This window comes from Cyanistes caeruleus, chromosome 33 (genome assembly GCF_971803275.1).
Source record: "Cyanistes caeruleus chromosome 33, bCyaCae1.hap1.1, whole genome shotgun sequence".
Classification (NCBI taxonomy): Eukaryota; Metazoa; Chordata; class Aves; order Passeriformes; family Paridae; genus Cyanistes; species Cyanistes caeruleus.
The window spans coordinates 598,211-615,909 of record NC_141734.1 but is presented as its reverse complement, the minus strand read 5'-3'; the positions used below and the strand labels follow the sequence as shown (position 1 = coordinate 615,909).

The window sequence follows — 17,699 nt, the reverse complement described above, 5'->3', positions numbered from 1 at the left end:
CCGCGCGGATTGGCCGGCGCCTCACGGAGGGGGCGGGAGCAGAGGAGCAGCGATGGCGGCGGGGCCGGGAGCGGCGGGCGCCGCTCGGGTCTCCTCAGGCCGCGACCTGAGCTGCGTCCCGGAGGTGGCGGGAGCGCTGGGAGCCGTGGCCAGGCAGGGGTGAGAGCGGGAATTCCCGACGTTCCCCAAAAAAAAAAACCCTCGGGAAAGGCCCCGAAAATCCTCCCCGGGATCCCCCGCGTGGCGCTGGGGAGGGATCGGAGCTCCGGCGGGAATCGCGGGGCTCCCTCAGGGATTCCCAAATTCCCCTCAGGGATTCCCAAATTCCTCTCTGGGATCCCAAATTCCCTCAGGGATTCCCAAAATTCCTCTCAGGGATTCCCGAATTCCTTCCGGGATTCCCAAATTCCCCTCAGGGATCCCCAGATTCCCCTCAGGATTCCCAGATTCCCCTCAGGAACCCTTAAATCCCCTCAGGGATCCCCAAATCTCCTCAGGATCCCCAAATTTCCACTCAGGGACCCCAAAATTCCCCTCGGGAACCCCCAAATCCCTTCAGGAATTCCCAGATTCCTTCCAGAATTCCCAAATTCCCCTCAGGATTCCCAAATTCCCCTCAGGGATCCCCAAATTCCCCTCAGGGATCCCCAAATTCCCTCAGGATCCCCAAATTCCCCTCAGGATTCCCAAATTCCCCTCAGGGATCCCCAAATTCCCCTCAGGATCCCCAAATTCCCCTCAGGGATCCCCAAATTCCCTCAGGGATCCCAAATTCCCCTCAGGGATCCCCAAATTCCCTCAGGATCCCCAAATTCCCCTCAGGATTCCCAAATTCCCCTCAGGGATCCCAAATTCCCTCAGGATCCCCAAATTCCCCTCAGGGATCCCCAAATTCCCCTCAGGATCCCCAAATTCCCCTCAGGGATCCCCAAATTCCCTCAGGATCCCCAAAATTCCCCTCAGGGATCCCCAAATTCCCCTCAGGGACCCCAAATTCCCCTCAGGATCCCCAAATTCCCCTCAGGGATCCCCAAATTCCCCTCAGGATCCCCAAATTCCCCTCAGGGATCCCAAATTCCCTCAGGATCCCCAAATTCCCCTCAGGGATCCCCAAATTCCCATCAGGATCCCCAAATTCCCCTCAGGGATCCCCAAATTCCCTCAGGATCCCCAAAATTCCCCTCAGGGATCCCCAAATTCCCCTCAGGGATCCCAAATTCCCCTCAGGATCCCCAAATTCCCCTCAGGGATCCCCAAACTCCTTCAGGGATCCCAAATTCCCCTCAGGGATCCCAAATTCCCCTCAGGGATCCCCAAATTCCCCTCAGGATCCCCAAAATTCCCCTCAGGATCCCCAAATTCCCCTCAGGGATCCCCAAATTCCCCTCAGGGATCCCAAAATTCCCCTCAGGGACCCCAAATTCCCCTCTGGGATCCCCAAATTCCCCTCAGGGATTCCCAAATTCCCCTCAGGGATCCCCAAATTCCCCTCAGGGACCCCAAATTCCCCCTCAGGATCCCCAAATTCCCCTCAGGATCCCCAAATTCCCCTCAGGGATCCCCAAATTCCCCTCAGGATCCCCAAAATTCCCCTCAGGGATCCCCAAATTCCCCTCAGGGATCCCCAAATTCCCTCAGGATCCCCAAATTCCCCTCAGGGATCCCAAATTCCCCTCAGGGATCCCCAAATTCCCCTCAGGATCCCCAAATTCCCCTCAGGGATCCCCAAATTCCCATCAGGATCCCCAAAATTCCCCTCAGGGATCCCCAAATTCCCTCAGGATCCCCAAATTCCCCTCAGGGATCCCCAAATTCCCCTCAGGATCCCCAAATTTCCACTCAGGGACCCCAAATTCCCTCAGGGATCCCCAAATTCCTCTCAGGATCCCCAAATTCCCCTCAGGGATCCCCAAATTCCCCTCAGGATCCCCAAATTCCTCTCAGGGATCCCAAATTCCCCTCAGGATCCCCAAAATTTCTTCAGAATTCCCAAATTTCCCTTCCCAGTTCCCTCCCAGTTCATTCCCAGTTCAATCCCAGTTCATCCCAGTATAAACCAGTACAAACCAGTAACCCCAACCCCCATTTTTCCCCATTTTTAACCCGTTTTTCCCCCATTTTTCCCCCTCCCAGCCCCTCCCAGTTTGATCCCAGTCCCTCCCAGTACAAACCAGTAACCCCAGACCCCATTTCCCGCCATTTTTAACCCTTTCCTCCCCATTTTTAACCCTTTATTTACCATTTAATCCCATTTTTTCCCATTTTTTGACCTATTTTAACCATTTTTTCCCCGTTTCTCCCCATTTTTCCCCTCCCAGTCCCTCCCAGTACAAACCAGTACAAACCAGTAACCCCTACCCTCATTTCCCGCCATTTTTCCCCATTTTTAACCCTTTCCTCCCCATTTTTCCCCATATTTTTCCCATTTTTCCCCCTATTTTCCCCATTTTTTCACCATTTTCCCCATTTTTTCACCGTTTTTCCCCCATTTCTCCCCCTCCCAGTCCCTCCCAGTACAAACCAGTACAAACCAGTAACCCCAGCCCCCATTTCTGCCATTTTTAACCCTTTCTTTCCCATATTTCCCCCATTTTTCCCCCTATTTTCCCCATTTTCCCCCCATTTTTCCCCATTTTTTCACCATTTTCCCCATTTTTCCCCCATTTCTCCCCCTCCCAGTCCCTCCCAGTACAAACCAGTTCCCTCCCAGTCCATCCCAGTATAAACCAGTCCAAACCAGTATAAACCAGTAACCCCAGCCCCCATTTCCGCCATTTTTAACCCTTTCTTTCCCATTTTTAACCCTTTATTTACCATTTTTAACCCTTTCTTCCCCATTTTTTCCCATTTTTCCCCATTTTTTTCACCGATTTTCCCCATTTTTCCCCCATTTCTCCCCCTCCCAGCCCCTCCCAGTATAAACCAGTCCTTCCCAGTCCAAACCAGTCCGAACCGGTGTCCCCCAGGTTCGATTTCCTGTGCATCCCGCTGTTCCACCCTCGGCACCGCCGGGAATTCTCGGCGGCTCCGGCGCGGGACCGGCCCGGGCCCCAAACCCGCTCGGACCTGGTGCTGGCAGGACGAGGTCTGGACTGGTTTATACTGGTTTATACTGGTTTATACTGGGAGGGGGAAAAATGGGGGAAAAATGGGGAAAAACGGGAAAAAATGGGGGAAAAAATGGGGAAGAAAGGGTTAAAAATGGTAAATAAAGGGTTAAAAATGGTAAATAAAGGGTTAAAAATGGGGAATAAAGGGTTAAAAATGGCAGAAATGGGGGTTGGGGTTACTGGTTTGTACTGGTTTATACTGGGAGGGACTGGGAGGGGAAAAAATGGGGAAAAAATGGGGAAAAATGGGAAAAAATGGGGAAAAAAATGGGGAAGAAAGGGTTAAAAATGGTAAATAATGGGTTAAAAATGGGGAGGAAAGGGTTAAAAATGGCGGGAAATGGGGGTTGGGGTTACTGGTTTATACTGGTTTATACTGGTTTATACTGGTTTGGACTGGGAGGAACTGGGAAGGGACTGGGAGGGGGAAAAATGGGGAAAAAATGGGAAAAAATGGAAAAAATGGGGAAAATGGGGAATAAAGAGTTAAAAATGGGGAGGAAAGGGTTAAAAATGGGGGAAATGGGGTTTGGGGTTACTGGTTTATACTGGTTTATACTGGTTTATACTGGTTTGGACTGGGAGGGACTGGGAGGGACTGGGAGGGGGAAAAATGGGGAAAAAATGGGGAAAAAATGGTAAATAAAGGGTTAAAAATGGTAAATAAAGGGTTAAAAATGGGGAATAAAGGGTTAAAAATGGCGGGAAATGGGGGTTGGGGTTACTGGTTTGTACTGGTTTGTACTGGGAGGGACTGGGAGGGGGAAAAATGGGGAAAAATGGGTGAAAAATGGGGAAAAAAAGGGAAAAAATAGTTAAAAAAGGGTTAAAAATGGGAAAAATGGGGGAAAAAAGGGGGAAAATGGGGGGAAATGGGGGAAAAAGGGGATTTGGGGTTACTGGTTTGTACTGGTTTATACTGGTTTGTACTGGGAGGGACTGGGAGGGACTGGGAGGGGACTGGGAGGGGGAAAAATGGGGGAAAAATGGGAAAAAATGGGAAAAAATGGGGAAAAAAATGGGGAAGAAAGGGTTAAAAATGCCGGGAAATGGGGGTTGGGGTTACTGGTTTATACTGGTTTGGATTGGGAGGGACTGGGAGGGGACTGGGAGGGGGAGAAATGGGGAAAAATGGGAAAAATGGGAAAAAATGGGGGAAAAAAGGGGGAAAATGGGGAAAAAGTGGTAAAGAAAGGGTTAAAAATGGGGAATAAAGGGTTAAAAATGGCGGGAAATGGGGTTGGGGTTACTGGTTTATACTGGTTTGTACTGGTTTATACTGGGAGGGACTGGGAGGGGGAAAAATGGGGGAAAAATGGGGAAAAAATTGGGGAAAAAAGGGTTAAAAATGGGAAAAATGGGGGAAAAATGGGGGAAATGGGGTTTGGGGTTACTGGGTTATACTGGTTTATACTGGGAGGGGACTGGGAAGGGACTGGGAGGGGACTGGGAAGGGACTGGGAGGGGGAAAAATGGGGGAAAAATGGGAAAAAATGGGAAAAAATGGGGAAGAAAGGGTTAAAAATGGCGGGAAATGGGGGTTGGGGTTACTGGTTTGTACTGGTTTATACTGGGTTATACTGGTTTATATTGGGAGGGACTGGGAGGGGGAAAAATGGGGTAAAAACGGGGAAGAAAGGGTTAAAAATGGGAAAAAATGGGGAAAAATGGGTGAAAAATGGGAAAAATGGGGGAAAAAAGGGGGAAAATGGGGTTTGGGGTCACTGGTTTATACTGGTTTATACTGGTTTGTACTGGGAGGGGGAAAATGGGGACAAAAAGGGAAAAAATGGGGGAAAAAGGGGGAAAAATAGGTTAAAAAATAGGGAAAAAAGGGTTAAAATTGGGGAAAAAATGGGGAAAATAGGGCTGGTTTATACTGGTTTGTACTGGTTTATACTGGGAGGGACTGGGAGGGGGAGAAATGGGGAAAAATGGGTTAAAAATGGGAAAAATGGGGGAAAAATTGGGGAAAAATAGGGAAAAGTTTGGATTTGGGGTTACTGGTTTGTACTGCTTTGTACTGGTTTATACTGGTTTATACTGGTTTATACTGGTTTGGACTGGTTTGGACTGGGAGGGGATTTTGGGGTGATTTTGATGAATTTGGGGTGAATTTGGCGAATTTTGGGTGAAATTTTTGGGATTTTGGGGAATTTTGGGGTAAATTTGGTTTTTTTTGTCAATTTTGGGTTGAATTTGATGAATTCTGGGTTAAATTTGGGGTTTTTGGGGTAAATTCGGGCAATTTTTGTCAATTTTGGGGTGAATTTGGTGATTTTCATTAATTTTGGGTTGAATTTTGGGGATTTTGGGGTAAATTTGGGCGATTTTGATGAATTTGGGGTCAAACTTTCTGAGTTTTGGGGTGAATTTGTGGGATTTTGGTGAATTTTGGGGTGAATTTGCTGATTTTTGTTAATTTTGAGTTCAATTTTGGGGATTTTGGGGTAAATTTGGGCGATTTTGATGAATTTGGGTCGATTTTGGTGAATTTTGGGTGGATTTTGGCGAATTTTGGGTGAATTTTTTGGGATTTTGGGGAATTTTGGGGTAAATTTGGGTGATTTTTGTCAATTTTGGATTGAATTTGATGAATTTTGGGTCAAAATTTGGGGTTTTTGGGGTAAATTTGGGCGATTTTGATGAATTTTGGGTGGATTTTGGTGAATTTTGGGTGAAATTTTTGGGATTTTGGTGAATTTTGGGGTTTTTGGGGTAAATTTGGGCGATTTTTGTCAATTTTGGGGTGAATTTGATGAATTTTGGGTCAAAATTTGGGTTTTTTGGGGTAAATTTGGGCGATTTTGATGAATTTGGGGTCGATTTTGATGAATTCGGGGCCGAACTTCCCGAATTTCGGGGTGAATTCTCCGAATTTTGGGTGCAAACCCCGGGATTTTGGCTCAGACTGGAACACCCTGATCGTGGGGAAACTCTCGCCCTGGATCCGCCCGGATTCGCCGCTGGAACACGTCCGGAAAAACTCCCAAAAAGTAAAAAAAACGGGAAAATTCATGGAAAAATCCGGAATTTTCAGGAATTCTGGGGGGGAATCCTCAAAGATTCCAAGGAAATTTGGGAATTTTGGGGCGATTTCGTTGAATTTTGGGGTTTTTGGGTTTTTTTTGGGAATTTTCGTGAAAATTCCGGAATTTCTCCTCCTGGAATTTTGGGGTGAATTTTAAAGGATTTGGGGTCAGAATTGGATGAATTTTTTTTTTCTCAGGGATTTTGGGATGATTTTGGGGGAATTTTGGTCTCCAAAACTTTCATTTTTTGAATATTTTACACCAATTTTTTTCCCATTTTTTGCTGTTTTTCCCCCAAATTTCCCCCGATTTTTTGGGGGATTTTTTTTGGGAATTTCAGGAATTTTTTGGGATAAATTTGGGATAAATTTGAGATAAATTTGTGACAATTTTGCTCTCCAAAATCCCCATTTTTTTCCCATTTTTTTCCCATTTTTTCCCCCTTTTTCCCCCAAATTTCCCCCGATTTTTTGGGGGAATTTTTTTTGGGAATTTCAGGATTTTTTTGGGATTAATTTGGGATAATTTTGGGATAAATTTGTGACAGTTTTGCTCTCCAAAATCCCCTTTTTTTTCCCATTTTTTTCCCAATTTTTTCCCATTTTTCCCCATTTTTTTCCCATTTTTTCCCCATTTTTCCCCCTTTTTCCCCCAAATTTCCCACAATTTTTTTTTGGATTTTTTTTTTTAATTTCAGGAATTTTTTGGGATAAATTTGGGATAAATTTGGGATAAATTTGTGACAATTTTGCTCTCCAAAATCCCCATTTTTTCCCCATTTTTTCCCATTTTTTCCCCATTTTTTTCCCATTTTTCCCCCAAATTTCCCCCGATTTTTTTTGGGATTTTGGGAATTTTTTGGGATAAATTTGGGGAAAATTTGTGACAATTTTGTGATAAATTTGGGATAAATTTGGGATAAATTTGTGACAATTTTGGTCTTCAAAACCCGCATTTTTTTTAATATTTTACTCCAATTTTTTCCCCATTTTTCCCCATTTTTCCCCCAAATTTCCCCCGATTTTTGGGGAATTTTTTTTGGGATTTTTTTGGGAATCTCAGGAATTTTTTGGGATAAATCTGGGACAATTTGGGGACATTTTTAACCCTTCCAGGCCCTGCGTCAGGAGCTGGATTTCGGCGCTTACCTGGGCCTGGCCGCTCACCTGGTGCCGCTGCGGGGGGGGCACAACCCCAACCTGGCCCGGGGGCTGAGCGCCCACCTGCACAGCGGCCACCACGCCACACAGGTGCTGGGACGGACTGGGAGGGACTGGGAGGGGCTGGGAGGGGGAGAAATGGGGAAAAAACGGGGAAAAACGGTGAAAAAATGGTGAAAATCGGTGAAAAAATGGGGAAAATAGGGGGGAAAATGGGGAAAATAGGGGGAAAAATGGGGAATAAAGGGTTAAAAATGGGGGGAAATGGGGGTTGGGGTTACTGGTTTGTACTGGTTTATAGTGGGAGGGACTGGGAGGGACTGGGAAGGGGAGAAATGGGGAGAAACGGCGAAAAAACGGGGGAAATCGGTGAAAAAATGGGGAAAATAGGGGGAAAAATGGGGAAATATGGTAAATAAAGGGTTAAAAATGGGGAATAAAGGGTTAAAAAAGGGGGAAAATGGGGTTTGGGGTTACTGGTTTATACTGGTTTGTACTGGTTTGGACTGGGAGGGGGAGAAATGGGGGAAAAACGGGGAAAAATGGGGAAAAAATGGGGAAAATCGGTGAAAAAATGGGGAAAATAGGGGAAAAATGGGGAAGAAAGGGTTAAAAATGGCGGGAAATGGGGGTTGGGGTTACTGGTTTGTACTGGTTTGTACTGGGAGGGGGAGAAATGGGGAGAAACGGGGAAAAAACGGGGAAAAAATGAGGGAAATAGGGGGAAAAATGGGGAAAATAGGGGGAAAAATGGGAAAGAAAGGGTTAAAAATGGTAAATAAAGGGTTAAAAATGGGGGGAAATAGTGTTGGGGTTACTGGTTTGTACTGGTTTATACTGGGAGGGGAGTGGGAGGGGGAGAAATGGGGAAAAATGGGGGAAAAACAGTGAAAATCGGTGAAAAAATGGAAGGAAAATGGCGGGAAATGCAGTTACTGGTTTATACTGGTCCGTACTGGTCCATACTGGTTTATACCGGTCCATACTGGTCCATACTGGTTTGTACTGGTCCATACTGGTCCATACTGGTTTATACTGGTTTATACTGGTCCATACTGGTCCGTACTGGTTTATACTGGTTTATACTGGTCCATACTGGTTTATACTGGTTTATACTGGTCCATACTGGTTTATACTGGTCTATACTGGTCCTTACTGGTGTCCCGGGCTCAGTTCTGGGTGCAGGTGCCGCTGGTGGCTCCGGAAGATTCCCGCGATGACGTCATCGGGAACGAGGAGGCGCCGGGGGGAGGGGACGAGGGGAACACCTGGGAATGGTGAGAGAGGGGGGAGGGGCGGAACCTTCCGGAACAGCCGGGGGGGGAGGGGCTGGGGGAGGGGCTGGGGGAGGGGCTGGGGGAGGGGCGGAACCTTCCGGAACAGCCGGGGGGGAGGGGAGGGGCGGAACCTTCCGGAACAGCCCGGGGGGGGAGGGGAGGGGGAGGGGCGGAACCTTCCGGAACAGCCGAGGGGGGGAGGGGTGGAACCTTCCGGAACAGCCCGGGGGGAGGGGCTGGGGGAGGGGCGGAACCTTCCGGAACAGCCGGGGGGGAGGGGGGAGGGGCGGAACCTTCCGGAACAGCCGGGGAGGGGAGGGGCAGGGGGAGGGGCTGGGGGAGGGGCGGAGCCTTCCGGAACAGCCGGGAGGGGAGGGGAGGGGCGGAACCTTCTGGAACAGCCGGGGGGGGAGGGGAGGGGCGGAACCTTCTGGAACAGCCGGGGGGGGAGGGGTGGAACCTTCCGGAACAGCCGGGGGGGGAGGGACTGGGGGAGGGGCGGAACCTTCCGGAACAGCCGGGAGGGGAGGGGAGGGGCGGAACCTTCTGGAACAGCCGGGGGGGGGGAGGGGTGGAACCTTCCGGAACAGCCGGCGGAAAAACCGGGAATTGTGGGGAAAAAAAATGGGGAATTCTGGGGAAAAATGGGAATTTTTGGGGGGAAATTTGGGAATTTTGGGGGAAAAAATGGGAATTTTGGTGAAATTTTGGGGGAAAAATGGGAATTTTGGGGGAAAATCAGCGAATTTTTAGGGTTAAAATTGGGAGTTTTGGGAAAAATCTGGGAATTTTCAGGTTAAAAATGGGAGTTTTGGTCAAATTTTGGGGGAAAATTTTGGGAATTTGGGGTGAAAAATGGGAATTTTGGGAAAAAAAATGGGGATTTGGGGGAAAAGTGGGGAATTGTGGGAAAAATCTGGGAGTTTTTGGGGAAAAATGGGAATTTTTGGGGAAAAAATTGGGAATTTTGGGGGAAAATTGGGGATTTTTGGGGTTAAAATGGGAATTTTGGGGAAAAATTGGGGATTTTGGGAAAAGAATTGGGAATTTTAGGTCAAATTTTGGGAAAAATGGGAATTTTTGGGGAAAAATATGGGAATTTTAGGTGAAATTTGGGGGATAAATGGGGATTTTGGGGGAAAATTTGGGAATTTTGGGGGAAAATTTGGGATTTTTGGGGGATTTTTTGGGGAAAAATGGGAATTTTGGGGAAAAAAATGGAAGTTTTGGCGGGAAAAATGGGGAATTCTGGGAAAAATCTGGGAATTCTGGGGGAAAAATGGGGAGTTTCGGGGAAATTTTGGTGAAAATTTGGGAATTTTGGGGAAGAAATTGGAATTTTAGGGGAATTTTGGGAAAAAATGGGAATTCTGGGAAAAATCCAGGAGTTCTGGGGTAAAAAATGGGAATTTTTGGGGGGAAGTTCGGGAATTTTGGGAAAAAATTGGAATTTTGGGGTAAAAAATGGAATTTTTGGGGGAAATTTGGGAATTTTTAGGAGGAAATTTGGGAATTTTGGGAAAAAATTGGAATTGTGGGGTAAAAAATTGGAATTTTTGGGGGGAAGTTTGGGAATTTTGGGAAAAAAATGGAATTTTTGGGGGAAACTTGGGAATTTTTGGGGGGAAATTTGGGAATTTTTGGGGAAAAAATTGGAATTTTGAGGTAAAAAAATGGGATTTTTTGGGGGGAAATTTGGGAATTTTTGGGGAAAAATTGGAATTTTTGGGGGGAATTTGGGAATTTTTGGGGAATTTTTGGATTTTTTTGGGGGTTAAAAAGGGAATTTTCGGGGATTTGGGGGCGGGGCCGTCCCCGTGCGGGGTTTGGGGAATTTTGGGAATTTTTGGGGAATTTTGGGATTTATTTTTTTGGGGTAAAAATTGGGGAATTTTTGGGGGGAATTTTTGGGGAATTTTGGGAATTTTTTTGGGGGGTAAAAATGGGGAATTTTTGGGGGGAATTTGGGAATTTTTTGGGAATTTTGGGATTTTTTTAGGGGTAAAAAATGGGAATTTTTAGGGGGGAATTTTGGGAATTTTTGGGGAATTTTGGGATTTTTTTTTTGGGTAAAAAAGGGAAATTTCGGGGATTTGGGGGCGGGGCCGTCCCCGTGCGGGGTTCGGGGAATTTCGGGAATTTTTGGGGAATTTTGGGATTTTTTTTGGGGTAAAAAATGGGAATTTTTGGGAGGAATTTTGGGAATTTTTGGGGAATTTGGGGAATTTATTTTTGGGGTAAAAAATGGGGAATTTTTGGGGGGAATTTTGGGAATTTTTGGGGAATTTTGGGATTTTTTTTTGGGGTAAAAAAGGGAAATTTCGGGGATTTGGGGGCGGGGCCGTCCCCGTGCGGGGTTTGGGGAATTTTTGGAATTTTTCCCGGGATTTGTGTGTTAATTTGCATAGCCCCTCCCCCTTTTGCAGGTGGCACAACTTCCGCACTCTCCTGGATTACAACAAGAGGCTGGCGCTCGGTGAGGGGCGGGGCCAGGGGAAAGGGGCGGGGCCAGGGGAAAGGGCGGGGCCAAAGGGAAAAGGGGCGGGGCCAGGGAAAAGGGGTGGGGCCAAAGGGAAAAGGGTGGGGTTAAAGGGGAAAGGGGTGGGGTTAAAGAGAAAGTGGCGTTAAAGGGAAAGGGGCGGGGCCAGGGAAAGGGGCGGGGCCAGAGGGGAAAGGGGCGGAGTTTAAGGGGAAAGGGGTGGGGCTAAAAGGAAAGGGGTGGGGTTAAAGAGAAGGGGCGGGGTTAAAGGGAAAGGGGCAGGGTTAAAAGGAAAGGGGTGGGGTTAAAGGGAAATGGGTGGGGCTAAAGGGGAAAGGGGTGGGGTTAAAGAGAAGGGGCGGGGTTAAAGGGAAAGGGGCGGGGTTAAAAGGAAAGGGGTGGGGCTAAAGGAGAAAGGGGCGGGGTTAAAGGGAAATGGGTGGGGTTAAAGGGAAAGGGGCGGGGCCAGGGGAAAGGGGTGGGGCCAGGGAAAGGGGCGGGATTAAAGAAAAATGGGTGGGGCCAGGGGAAAGGGGTGGGGCCAGAGAAAGGGGCAGGGTTAAAGGGAAAGGGGTGGGGTTAAAGGGAAAGGGGCTGGGTTAAAGGGAAATGGGTGGGGTTAAAGGGAAAGGGGTGGGGCTAAAGGGGAAAGGGGCGTGGTTAAAGGGAAATGGGTGGGGTAAAGAAAAAGGGGCGGGGCCAGGGGAAAGGGGTGGGGTTAAAGGGAAATGAGCAGGATTAAAGAGAAATGGGCGGGGTTAAAGGGAAAGGGGTGGGGTTAAAGGGAAAGGGGCGGGGTTAAAGGAAAGGGGCGGGGTTAAAGTAAAATGGGCGGAGTTAAAGGGAAAGGGGCCGGGTTAAAGGGAAATGGGTGGGGCTAAAGGGGAAAGGGGCGGGGTTAAAGAGAAAGGGGCGGGGTTAAAGGGAAAGGGGCGGATCTAAAGGGAAATGGGCGGGGCTAAAGGGGAAAGGGGTGGGGTTAAAGAGAAGGGGCGGGGTTAAAGGGAAAGGGGCGGGGTTAAAAGGAAAGGGGTGGGGTTAAAGGGAAAGGGGCGGGGTTAAAGGGAAAGGGGTGGGATTAAAGAGAAAGGGGCGGGTTTAAAGGAAAATGGGCTGAGTTAAAGGGAAAGTGGCTGGGTTAAAGGGGAAAGGGGTGGGGTTAAAGAGAAAGGGGCGGGGTTAAAGGGAAAGGGGCGGATCTAGAGGGAAATGGGCGGGGCTAAAGGGGAAAGGGGTGGGGTTAAAGAGAAGGGGCGGGGTTAAAGGGAAAGGGGCGGGGTTAAAAGGAAAGGGGTGGGATTAAAGGGAAATGGGCGTGGCTAAAGGGAAAGGGGCGGGGTTAAAGGGAAAGGGGCGGGGTTAAAGGGGAAGGGGTGGGGTTAAAAGGAAAGGGGTGTGGCTAAAGGGAAAGGGGTGGGGTTAAAGACAAAGAAGTGGCGTTAAAGGGAAAGGGGCGGGGTTAAAGGGAAATGGGCAGGGCTAAAGGGGAAAGGGGTGGGGCTAATTTGAAATGGGTGGGGTTAAAGGGAAAGGGGCGGGGTTAAAGGGAAAGGGGTGGGGCTAAAGGGGAAAGGGGTGGGGTTAAAGGGAAATGGGTGGGGTTAAAGAAAAAGGGGTGGGGCTAAAGGGGAAAGGGGCGGGGTTAAAGGGGGAAGGGGTGGGGCCAAGGGAGATAGGGCGGGGCATCTGACCCCACCCTGGGTGGTCCATACTGGTCCATACTGGTCCATACTGGTTTGAACTGGTTTATACTGGGTTATACTGGGTTATACTGGTTTATACTGGTTTATACTGGTTTATACTGGTTTTCCAGCCCTGGAACTGGGCCCGGATTTGCCGTCTGGCCCCGCCCTGGCTGGTTTATACTGGTTTATACTGGTTTATACTGGTCTATAATGGGTTATATGGGGCTATACTGGTTTATACTGGTTTGTACTGGTTTGTACTGGTCCATACTGGTTTATACTGGTCCATACTGGTTTATACTGGTTTATACTTGTCCGTACTGGTTTTCCAGCCCTGGAACTGGGCCCGGATTTGCCGTCTGGCCCCGCCCTGGCTGGTTTATACTGGTTTATACTGGTTTATACTGGTTTATACTGGTTTATACTGGTTTATACTGGTTTATACTGGTCTATAATGGGTTATATGGGGCTATACTGGTTTATACTGGTCCATACTGGTTTATACTGGTTTATACTGGTCCATACTGGTTTTCCAGCTCTGGAACTGGGCCCGGATTTGCCGTCGGGCCCCGCCCTGGCTGGTTTATACTGGTTTATACTGGTTTATACTGGTTTATACTGGTCTATAATGGGTTATATGGGGCTATACTGGTCCATACTGGTTTATACTGGTCCATACTGGTCCATACTGGTCCATACTGGTCCATACTGGTTTTCCAGCCCTGGAACTGGGCCCGGACCTGCCGTCTGGCCCCGCCCTGGCTGGTCTATACTGGTTTATACTGGTTTATACTGGTCTATAATGGGTTATATGGGGCTATACTGGTTTATACTGGTTTGTACTGGTTTGTACTGGTCCATACTGGTTTATACTGGTCCATACTGGTTTATACTGGTTTATACTGGTCCATACTGGTTTTCCAGCCCTGGAACTGGGCCCGGATCTGCCGTCTGGCCCCGCCCTGGCTGGTTTATACTGGTTTATACTGGTCTATAATGGGTTATATGGGGCTATACTGGTTTATACTGGTCCATACTGGTTTATACTGGTTTATACTGGTTTATACTGGTTTTCCAGCCCTGGAACTGGGCCCGGACCTGCCGTCTGGCCCCGCCCTGGCGCGCTGGCTGGGGGAGCCGGTGCGGGCCGTGCTGCTCCCCACCCGCCTCTTCCTCACCAACAAGAAAGGATTCCCAGTGCTGGGCCGGGGCCACCAGCGCCTGCTGGGACAGCTGCTCAAGGTACTGGTTTGGACTGGTTTATACTGGTTTGGACTGGTTTATACTGGGAGGGGCGGGAGGGCGAAAAAACGGGGAAAAACGAGTGAAAAATGGCAAAAATGGGGTTCAAAACAGCACAGAAAGGGTTAAAAGTGATTTAATGTGGGGGTTGGGGTTACTGGTTTGTACTGGTTTATACTGGTTTATACTGGTTTATACTGGTTTATACTGGTTTAGACTGGTTTGGACTGGTTTATACTGGTTTATACTGGTTTAGACTGGTTTATACTGGTTTATACTGGTTTATACTGGTTTATACTGGTTTGTACTGGTTTATACTGGTTTATACTGGGATTCCCCTCCCTGAACTCTGAAGGAGACCAAACTGGGACCATCAAAACCATCAAAAAATGGGAAAAATCACAAAAAAATGGGAAAAAATGGGGAAAAAAATGGGAAAAAAAGGGGAAAAAATCCCATACTGGTTTATACTGGTTTGTACTGGTTTATACTGGTTTATACTGGTTTATACTGGGATTGTCTCCCTGAACTCTGCCGGGAAACCAAACTGGGAGCACCAAAACCATCAAAAAATGGGGAAAAATCACAAAAAAATGGGGAAAAAATTGGAAAAAATGGGAAAAAAAGGGGATAAAAAGGGGAAAAAAATCCCATACTGGTGTATACTGGTTTATACTGGTTTATACTGGTTTATACTGGTTTATACTGGTTTATACTGGGATTCTCTCCCTGAACTCTGAAGGAAACAAAAGTGGGACCACCAAAACCAGCAAAAAATGGGGAAAAATCACAAAAAAATGGGAAAAAAATGGGGAAAAAAAGGGGAAAAAAATCCCATACTGGTTTATACTGGTTTATACTGGTTTAGACTGGTTTAAACTGGTTTGTACTGGTTTATACTGGTTTATACTGGGATTCCATCCCTGAACTCTGTCAGGAGACCAAACTGGGAGCACCAAAACCATCAAAAAATGGGGAAAAATCACAAAAAAATGGGAAAAAATGGGAAAAAAAGGGGAAAAAAATCCCATACTGGTTTATACTGGTTTATACTGGTTTATACTGGTTTATACTGGTTTATACTGGTTTATACTGGGATTCTCTCCCTGAATTCTGTCAGGAGACCAAACTGGGAGCACCAAAACCATCAAAAAATGGGGAAAAATCACAAAAAATGGGAAAAAAATTGGAAAAAATGGGAAAAAATGGGAAAAAAAGGGGAAAAAAAGGGGATAAAAAGCCCATACTGGTTTATACTGGTTTGTACTGGTTTATACTGGTTTATACTGGGATTTCCTCTCCGAATTCTGCCAGGAGACCAAACTGGGAGCACCAAAACCAGCAAAAAATGGGGAAAAATCACAAAAAAAAGGGAAAAAAATGGGGAAAAAAATTCCATACTGGTTTATACTGGTTTATACTGGTTTATACTGGTTTATACTGGGATTCCCTCCCTGAATTCTGTCGGGAGACCAAACTGGGAGCACCAAAACCATCAAAAAATGGGGAAAAATCACAAAAAAATGGGAAAAAATGGGAAAAAATGGAAAAAAAAACGGGAAAAAAACAGGGAAAAAAGCCCATACTGGTTTATACTGGTTTATACTGGTTTATACTGGGTTATACTGGGTTATACTGGGATTCCCTCCCTGAACTCTGAAGGAGACCAAACTGGGAGCACCAAAACCAGCAAAAAATGGGGAAAAAATCACAAAAAAATGGGAAAAAAATGGGAAAAAAAGAGGAAAAAAAGCCCATACTGGTTTATACTGGTTTATACTGGTTTATACTGGTTTATACTGGGATTTCCTCTCCGAATTCTGTCAGGAAACCAAACTGGGAGCACCAAAACCAGCAAAAAATGGGGAAAAATCACAAAAAAATGGGAAAAAAATGGGGAAAAAAATGGGAAAAAAAAGGGAAAAAAATCCCATACTGGTTTATACTGGTTCATACTGGTTTATACTGGTTTATACTGGTTTATACTGGTTTATACTGGGATTCCCTCCCTGAACTCTGTAGGAGACCAAACTGGGAGCACCAAAACCAGCAAAAAATGGGGAAAAAAAGGGGAAAAAAACAGGGAAAAAAATCCCATACTGGTTTATACTGGTTTATACTGGTTCATACTGGTTCATACTGGTTCATACTGGTTTCCCCCACAGCTGGACGTGCAGATCATCGTGCAGGGAGCCCCCCGGCACGGCGGACGCCCCCTGGCCGCGTACCTGCAGTACCTGGAGCACCTGGGCCAGCACCGGCCCCCGCCCTCGGCCTACGAGCTGTACGCCCGCGGCTACGAGGATTACCTGCAGAGCCCGCTGCAGGTGGGCTCCCAGTTCAGCCCAGTTTGGCCCAGTTCAGCCCAGTGACCTCCCAGTTCAATCCCAGTTCAATCCCAGTTCAATCCCAGTTCAATCCCAGTTCAATCCCAGTTCAATCCCAGTGTGGCTACGAGGATTACCTGCAGAGCCCGTTGCAGGTGGGCTCCCAGTTCAGCCTAGTCCATCCCAGTTCAGCCCAGTTCCATCCCAGTTCAATCCCAGTTCAATCCCAGTTCAATCCCAGTTCAATCCCAGTTCAATCCCAGTTCAATCCCAGTTCAATCCCAGTTCATCCCAGTTCAGCCCAGTGTGGCTACGAGGATTACCTGCAGAGCCCGCTGCAGGTGGGCTCCCAGTTCAGCCCAGTTCGGCCCAGTTCGGCCCAGTTCAGCCCAGTTCAGCCCAGTTCAATCCCAGTTCAATCCCAGTTCAATCCCAGTTCAATCCCAGTTCAATCCCAGTTCAATCCCAGTGTGGCTACGAGGATTACCTGCAGAGCCCGCTGCAGGTGGGCTCCCAGTTCAGCCCAGTTCAGCCCAGTTCAGCCCAGTTCAGCCCAGTTCAATCCCAGTTCAATCCCAGTTCAATCCCAGTTCAGCCCAGTGACCTCCCAGTTCAATCCCAGTTCAATCCCAGTTCAGCCCAGTTCAATCCCAGTTCAATCCCAGTTCAATCCCAGTTCATCCCAGTTCAATCCCAGTGCGGCTACGAGGATTACCTGCAGAGCCCGCTGCAGGTGGGCTCCCAGTTCAGCCCAGTTCGGCCCAGTTCAGCCCAGTTCAGCCCAGTGACCTCCCAGTTCAATCCCAGTTCAATCCCAGTTCAATCCCAGTTCAATCCCAGTGTGGCTACGAGGATTACCTGCAGAGCCCGCTGCAGGTGGGCTCCCAGTTCAGCCCAGTTCAGCCCAGTTCAGCCCAGTTCAGCCCAGTGACCTCCCAGTTCAATCCCAGTTCAATCCCAGTTCAATCCCAGTTCAATCCCAGTTCAATCCCAGTTCATCCCAGTTCAATCCCAGTTCAATCCCAGTTCAATCCCAGTTCAATCCCAGTCCATCCCAGTTCATCCCAGTCCATCCCAGTTCAATCCCAGTTCATCCCAGTTCAATCCCAGTTCAATCCCAGTTCATCCCAGTTCAATCCCAGTTCAGGAATTTTGAGGGAAAAATTGGGAATTTTTATGTAAAAATCGGGAATTTTTGGCTGAATTCTGACAAAAAAAATGGGAATTTTTGTGGAATTTCGGGTGAAAATCCCGGGAATTTTCCTGGAATTTTGGGTGAAAATCCCGGGAATTTTGGGTGAAAATCCCGGAGATTTTCGTGGAATTTTGGGTGAAAATCCCGGGAATTTTTGTGGAATTTTGGGTGAAAATCCCAGGAATTTTGGTG

At 47.5% G+C, this 17,699-nt stretch overlaps 1 protein-coding gene across 2 annotated transcripts in view; it reads left to right on the top strand.

Moving 5' to 3' along the window:
* The first annotated feature begins 9 nt into the window (after nucleotides 1-9).
* The window catches only part of PRMT5 (protein arginine methyltransferase 5), a 39,270-nt gene continuing 21,580 nt past the window's right edge, over nucleotides 10-17,699 (top strand). Inside the window, exons 1-8 of one of the 2 annotated variants that reach the window (XM_086870844.1) lie at nucleotides 10-159; nucleotides 2,967-3,085; nucleotides 6,021-6,106; nucleotides 7,258-7,392; nucleotides 8,476-8,579; nucleotides 11,006-11,055; nucleotides 13,822-13,985; nucleotides 16,151-16,312. In XM_086870844.1, coding sequence (XP_086726970.1) covers nucleotides 53-159; nucleotides 2,967-3,085; nucleotides 6,021-6,106; nucleotides 7,258-7,392; nucleotides 8,476-8,579; nucleotides 11,006-11,055; nucleotides 13,822-13,985; nucleotides 16,151-16,312 — 927 coding nt within the window. In that variant the 5' untranslated portion in view covers nucleotides 10-52. The remainder of the gene's footprint in view (nucleotides 160-2,966; nucleotides 3,086-6,020; nucleotides 6,107-7,257; nucleotides 7,393-8,475; nucleotides 8,580-11,005; nucleotides 11,056-13,821; nucleotides 13,986-16,150; nucleotides 16,313-17,699) is intronic. The other variant, XM_086870845.1, reaches the window with a different exon arrangement.